Source organism: Cottoperca gobio, chromosome 6 (assembly GCF_900634415.1).
Source record: "Cottoperca gobio chromosome 6, fCotGob3.1, whole genome shotgun sequence".
In the NCBI taxonomy this organism is placed as follows: Eukaryota; Metazoa; Chordata; class Actinopteri; order Perciformes; family Bovichtidae; genus Cottoperca; species Cottoperca gobio.
Window position 1 is genome coordinate 11,296,146 of NC_041360.1, and position 7,769 is coordinate 11,303,914.

At 44.9% G+C, this 7,769-nt stretch overlaps 1 protein-coding gene across 1 annotated transcript; it reads right to left on the reverse strand.

The window, feature by feature from the left end:
- Positions 1-1,111: 1,111 nt before the first annotated feature.
- fjx1 (four-jointed box kinase 1) lies at positions 1,112-3,431 on the reverse strand. Its single transcript, XM_029433120.1, has one exon. It carries the CDS (start codon positions 3,075-3,077, stop codon positions 1,794-1,796), a length of 1,284 nt encoding a protein of 427 aa, XP_029288980.1. The 5' UTR covers positions 3,078-3,431; the 3' UTR covers positions 1,112-1,793.
- Between the last annotated feature and the right edge of the window lie 4,338 nt (positions 3,432-7,769).

Consider the following 7,769-nt stretch of genomic DNA (forward strand, 5'->3'; position numbering starts at 1 on the left):
CCCCATTAGAGCTGCAGCAGGCAGTAAGTCTGTAGAAAGCCTCCAGCTACACCTGCTTAAAACTCTGCTGCTTCCCTGACACATATGCAGTGACCTAGCAGGGAGAAACATAATTCCCTGATACTAACACACGTGCTGTAAGCCATGAAATGAAGTGAGAGTAGACATCGAGCCACTATTTGAACTAGATGCACTCAACCCACTCTGTGGAGATGAATGCAGCCTACTAACTGTAGTGGTGTGCCCTGGAGTTGGACATACATAAAAAGAAAGTTGTAAAAGAAACCAGATGAGGTGCATAACAGTGAGAGGCTGGAAAGAATTAGGCCTTCAAAAGTTTCATCATTGACTTTCCCTCTGATGTGCTCGTAAGTCTAGAAGCAGAAATCAGACACAGTACTCCGCTGAGCCCATAGTGGAACTAATAAGGAGCGCATGCTTCCAAAAAGGTCAAATTAAAGAAAGATGTGGATATGCAAAGTGAAAACATAAGGCAAAAATAATGCAGCTGACCTCCAGGCATTATACCTGTACTTTTTCTCTTGAATACCTTTCAGTTACAAATGCAACCTTTGAAAAACTGTAAACAAGGCTCTTCCTCTGAGAGCAAAGCACTCATTAATTGCGGGCTTGGCCTCTCAGCAGCACATACACCCACAAATGGAAAAATTCTTATTTTTCACCTAAACAGATTGAACCAATAAACCAGCCTTAGCTGTTGGTTGACTGTTTGTATTACAAGAGTGAGACATATTCTGCACTCTGTCTTCTGGTTGTGAAAAAGCAGGAAGTTTTAATATAGTTAGGGAACAGTAAACCCCCTTTCAAAGGATGTCAAATGATGTCAGTTGTCTCCTTCACTTTATCATTCTGGGTGAGATTATAAAGGGGATTAGAGATCCCTGTTGTAGCGTGCCAGAGGCTGACAGAATGGCTCCTGGGGAACAGTGTGCCAGTACAATATATTTCTACAGCACTATGAGAGCACTGTAATGGACAAGTGCAGAAGCAAGAGGTACAGAGGCAGACTATGTTAATATTTGATGCACTCTAATAAGGCAGTTAAGCACAAACTGCTTACTTACATACACATAGTCTGACAACAGTTGAATTAAATTACAGTGTCTTTATAAAAAAGGACAAGATATTTTTGGAATGTTACAATGCATGTTAAATTAGTGGAGCATCACATTTCCAAAACAGGTTGGCGGACAATATTTACAACATACTTACATCATGTACAATGGGTTTGATGTGACTTTAAGGCTGCATATGAAATCCAAACACAAATACAGGACTGCAGGTGCTGCTATGACAGTGTACGGTGCAAACGATGTTCTATAAAAAGCGAGCCAGGTGTCAACAGAAATACAGTATTCAAGAGTCAACTTATGTTAAGGCTTCGGAGTGTGTCATTCGGATTGTTGAACACAAGGCAATAATCCAAATACACATGAAGGGTTGCGTTATGATACCCTAGTCACAAATATAGCCTACTCTTTACATTTAATCCTATTCGGGTGAGCATCAGTGGGGAGAAGTAAGACAGGATAGATTGGCCTTAATCATTCCTCTCTGTGAGGCATACAGTGGAATTCACACCATGGAACATTGTGTCAAATGCACTTATTTATAAAGTAGGCCACACATTATATTCACAAGAGGTAGTTCAACTGGATATTCAAGACAGTTTTGTGTAATGCGCATCAGTTTAATACAGGTGTCCCACGCGCCTTTGCAGAGCTCATTATACCTTGCAGACAACAAATCCATCACCTGTACGTGCTGAATGTTCACAGCTGGCTGTACTTCCCTTTGCAATGCAAAATGTGTTTGTATAATCTGTCTATCCTGTCCTGGAGAACACCCGCGTGCTCGTCCGAGATAAATCCTAATTCCAGGGACAAAGGCTCGCTGTCTCTGTAGATCTCCCGCAGCCTTTTCCTTGCGTCTCTGCACCTGTGCAGCTCCGCCACGCGCTGCATGGTCCTTTTTCTGAATACACACACTGAGCTCAATACTGTATTGTGGTATTTCTCCCACATGTGTAACACCCGAAACCCGTGCACGAGTCCGGCCTCGTTGTCTATGAACACAAGGTCACCACGGGGTGTTTTGAGGAGGTTGTTGGTTTCCCTCTCCATTACGCGCGAATCCCACTGCAGGCTGAACAGATTGCTGACGAGTCTGTCGAAGTTTGCAGTCAGGTAGTCGAATATGATCAGGTCGGTCCACTGCATTAGCTCCAGCAGCTCCGCCGTGGTCTTGTTCCGGAGCTCCCCGAGCACAGGATGCAGCCCGCTGCTCTCCTGTCTGAGCGGCGCAGGTGTGACCACCCCGGTCAGGTTGGAGACCCACTCAGTGAGAGACACCACGGCTCGATCGCTCCACTGTAAACCACCTATTCTTGTCCTCACAGCCGCCCATTGTTCACTGTCACTGCTCAGCTGGGACAGTATGAGAGGAGGCAGGTTCGTGATGCCTAACAAACTGGCAAGGTAATACGTCAAAGTTTCCCCTTGCACCTGATCCGCGTTTATCCCGTAACGCACACACGCTTTGGTCCCATCTCCAAAAGTGGCGAGCTGGTTAGATATCCTGCCGCATCCAGGCTCCAGCTTCACTATCCGATATGTCCTGGCACTCTCTCGCCAAGACCGAGAATATTCTTCCGTGAAGCCCACGGGGAGGAGATCTTCCAGCCATTCACTCCAAAATATCCCATCCTCCACCGGGGAGCCTAACTTGACCGGGCCCTCCCGCAGCGCTGACCTCTTGTTATCCCCATTCACATGGTAATCTTGGTTTCCTGCAGAGGCAGTTTGATCAGTGAGGTTGCGAGCCTCGAGTCTGCCCCCCAAGTGCGGTCGTTGTGCCGCTGGGACAGCGAGCAATGCCCGGAAAGTTTTGGCGGAGAGGTCCGCTGGGAGACCTTGATGAAAAGACCCTCCGCCCGGTACCGAGAACCCGCGTTTGTGACGCTCCAAACGATTCTCCAGCGCGCTCCAGACGTAGAAAACACTTGCAAGGGCGCACAGGAAAAGAAGAGCGAACAAGTTTGCTGAAACAGCCCTCATGGTGAAGACCACCCTCCCCCACGGCAGGTTTAAATAAGACAGAAATAACGATTTTTCTCTAATCCACAGTTGAGCTGTGAGCCGTGCGCCCGGTGTCCCGTACACCCCACCAAGCCCCGCGGCTCACAGGCGGACTGTTTGAGATCACCGGAAGAAGAGAGTCTCCGAAACAGTGTGAATCTCATCTCCCGTCCTGTTCAGATGCCTTGTCACATCCCTCCTCTGCGGGGAAACAGAACATTTCGGCTCACCACAGCGGATATCCTTTATTGAACGCTCTGCATTATAAACCCAGTGGCGTTGTAGGTGCTTTCGGTCCGTGTGCACCTCTCCGTCTCTCTTCTTCCCTTTCTCTCTGCGCTGGGTGAGTTCGATTTGTGGTGGTGTCGGCTCGCAGAGAGACACTAGGCGGTGAGACACGTGACTCCAGTCCCGAGATGGTGGGCGGATCGTGGGAAGGAGGGTTCAGAGAGGAGCGGAGCAAGTGCACCGCGTTGTGTGTGTGATGTGTGAGTGTGGTGCGAGAGGTTTGTGTGGTATTGGCAAAGGCAGCCATTATGATAATTGATACCTGGGGCAGAAAAGCTTTGGAAATAATGTCACCATTTTAAACAAATTATATTTCGTGCATGTGTGCCAAGCGGAATATATCCATGTCATTTAGGCAGAGGCAGGCAGGGATGGATGCCTGAACCCGTGTCCCCACATTTGTACAAAACATTCATCCACTTTTTTTATTGTAATTTATGATCACCATGAGGTCATTATGGATCACAGAAAGCACTTAGTGGCCTAGCAGTAGCATTTTATTTTATTGTTTTGGCTCTGTACTCCATTGCATTGGACATTAAAATGCAGTATAACTGTGGGGCTAAAGTGTAGGATTGTTCTTTTTACACCCCCAGTTTCAGATCAATGATCCAAAACTATGAGCGTAAACATACAGACAAGGCAACCATGTCCTAATAATGGCTCATTCCAGACTAGCCCAAGTAAGTCACCTGACATCTATCCAGCTGATCATATGATTCACTGCTGAAAACCAAAAAAAGCTCCCGAAACAAACAGAAAGTGAAGACAGCTGCAGTAAAGGCACTTTCAAAGGATGTCTGTGAGCTGTAGACCGCTCATTGAATAGAAACGCCACCAAATATTTAATGTGATTAGTCCCTTTGTAGGTTTATCAACACCCTCAAAAGTAAATCTCAGCACTTTAATTACAGTCGTTTCTTTTAAAAGCCCAGTGCTGGAGTACAGAGCCAAAACAATAAATATGTGTGACTCTTCTAAGACTTACAGACAGCATTGTTTAAACTAACAGCTTCAAACCTTGCAGCGATCTGGCTGTACCCCCAATTCCACAAAATAGTTTTCTACGGCTGAAAGAATATTTTGAGACATTTCGAAAAATCTACAACGTGACACATTTAGGGGCATGCAGATAACAATCGTTTAAGTGTGTTTCTAAAAGTCGCCTTGTCATTTAGACCTACAGGTACAAAGACATTTTACTCCATTTCTTGTATTTGTGTCCCTTTTTTTGGCTAATTAATTACACTCAAAATACAAATGTAGGGAAGTGCACAGAGATTCTGTAGCCATGACTGTACACAAGCATACAACAAGAACAATTGCACTAATGAATAGTGAAAATGCAACCAGATTAACTGAGAAACCCACAAGGCTTAACATCTGCCAACACGGTATTATCATCTTTGTATTATTTACATGATATATACATATATTTTAAATATTATAGTTATCTGATACCTGTATATCTCGACAGCCCTTCTTTCATCCACATCTCACCGTCTTCAGCAGCACATGGAGTTAGCTCACTGATGACATACCTCGTGTTTAATAGCTCTTTCTGCTGTTTTGTATTCTTAAAAAACATCGTTATTTAAATTTATGCTGCTAAGTTTGTGATCATTTCTCCAGGGTCACAATGTAGTCAACTCCTGCGTGCTTCATCCTTGTCCAAGGCTTTTGTTGAACCAAAAGTAACACACATGCACACAAACTCCTTTGTACACATCTCCCTCATTAACTTATTCCTCATTAGCACCCCACCCCACCCAACATTTTATCATTCGACTCATGTTTTTGCACTCTGTATCTTGAACCTTAGTTTGCTAATCAAATTAATTGGGTCGTAATTATAGCAACATGCTGGCTTGCTAAATTGCCTGAGTTGAAAAGACAGCCACAGACAAGAATTCTCAATTACCCCCAGTAAACTAGAGGTCAGATAATGTATGCTTTAAACGCCCGGAGCGTTCACGCTGATATTCATGTTATTTATTTAGCCTGAAGGAAGACGTACTGAACTACACACAACCCTTCCACACTGTTGTATCTTCTCATATCTAATAACAAGCAGTAATAGAGAGGAACAGAACTTCTCGTAAACAGACGTAAAATGATCTCATGTAGTCATATTTCTCATGTAGACTTCACTTCTGTTTTGCCAAATTGGATTTTTATTCTTTTTGCCATCAGCAGAATAATTTCTTCAATTCCCAGTCTGATTTTGATTCTGCAAGGCAGATTGACAGCAGGGGCTGTGCACAGGGAACCAAAAATCCCCAGGTTGCGCACGAGTAGAGAAGCATTTACAAGTCCTAGAATCTTAAGAAATGGTTTGTTTAGTGGTGCATGAGTAACATGGAAGACAAACCAGTGTGTCCTTGTGGAGGTGGGGGTTTTACCATCTGGTTTTAAGAGCTGTTACAAACAAATTAGCCTTTGCAATTTGCACTTTGCATACAGAAATTCAGATAGTTAGGGACACTAAATGGGCTTACTATATATATTGAAGTATAGATGGATATTGAAAGAATACTTTCAAGTATTTAAAGTTTGAATTATTGTGTACTTTGCATCAGTGTGGCATTATCTCTCTCTGCTTGTTCTATAGTCCTGACATAAAAACCCTGCTTTCCATAGGTCTGGCTAATTCCCTTCACTTTCACTTTAAAGCTGAGTAACGGCAAGACTTCCAAGGTCCAGACATAGGAAATGAAGAAGGCTTAAGTGCATTGCTGGAATTCTGTCTGATGTGTGTTGCTTTTTAGGAGTGTGGAGTGACTGTATTTACTGGCTCAGTCTGGCGGCAGCAGCACGGATCTCGTGTCCCTTTCGCCCCCCCTCGAGCACAAGTTTGGGCATGTTCACATATCAAACCTATCTGTTTCTTGCCATGTGTTATCTGCAGGTCAGGGAACCTCTTAGCCCCCCTCCTCCTGCGGCATTCCTCCCCTTCTTTTTCCTCATAAATCCCACAGCAGTCCCAGGAGGGCCGTAACCCTGGTTAAAGCCTTTCTCCACCAGTCATGACTGTCCGTGGTCAAACGCATGCAGTGACACAAGAGAGCCCAAGCCGTCTGTCATTCTGTCCGCAGCGTCACAGCACACCCATCACCGGCCCCGTCTGACCACGCCACAGCTGTGAGACAATCTCGGGTTCTCTGAGTGGTGCCTGTCTCCCTGTGCAGATGGATAGAGGGATGTGGAGGAGACGTAAAGGGATGGGGGACAGAGGAGGAGAGAGTGCAGTGGGCTTCTGTCACTTCCCTCGTCGTCTAAGGTTAGTTCATGCTGCGCAATAACTCATAGGTCCCTTGACACTTTGCAGCACTCTGTTTCCTGGACTGAATAATGAATGTGCAGGGCTTCCATTAGCGCTGAAAGCTACGATTATTTCACAGGGCCTGACAATTACTCATGCTCAGGGATTCAGGGACAGGGTGAGGGAGATGCATGGGGATGAATTCATCATCTCATGATGAAGATATCCGCGAGAATGTGAGTTCTTCGGACATGTGTGTGCTCGCATGTTTAGTGTGGAGCAGATTATAAAAAGGAAGAATGATCATTTCATTTAGTATTCTAGTGGCGAGTAAGTATGCTCACTGGACTACAATACCTGCCCTGAAACCAGCAATTGGGATATAGCCATCTGTTCAAGAATCCCGTCATGTGCTTCTTTCTACTCAGGACGCTACACTTTGGCTGCGGTACACTTGTAGTGGAAGATATACCATTACAATAAATACTCCAGAGACAGATAAGACATTTCTTTTAACCACTGGTGACAGAGGCGCAATCTCGTCAGCACTTATCTCAGCACTTATCTCCAGTAACGCTTTGGAATAGTGCGCAAATTGCATAAATTGGACCTTTCCAGTCAGCACACTATACTTTCTTGGCTTCTTTTAGCAGGCAGATGTTGCTGCGTTAAATGTGAGAGGTTACGCAGTTTAATGCTCTACCATAGTGTTTCTAGGATGATGCCGTGGCTTTATCTCGACCAGGGTCTCAAACCAGGGTCTCAAAGAGAGCATGCAGAATCAAACCGAAGTACCATGAGAGATCTGCTGCACCGCTGGGACCTCAACGTGCCAAACGGCGACCAAACTGCTACCCCTTTGTCCACCAGTCACTGTGGTTTCATAAATCTGACGTTTTTTCCCAATTTCATGTTACACAGGCTCAAAATGCTTATTAGCAATGACTGGGTCAGTAATGAATAAGACATTTGTTAATGAATGCTGCATTACTCTCTCAGCTGTGGAGGAAAAGCAGGATGCTTAATTTATTGAAGTACTGTACTCCCTATCTCCGCCTGGTTTCCATGCAACAGAAGTTAAAGAGAGGATGGGGGGGGGGGGTAACCAGCAGAGGAGTGGG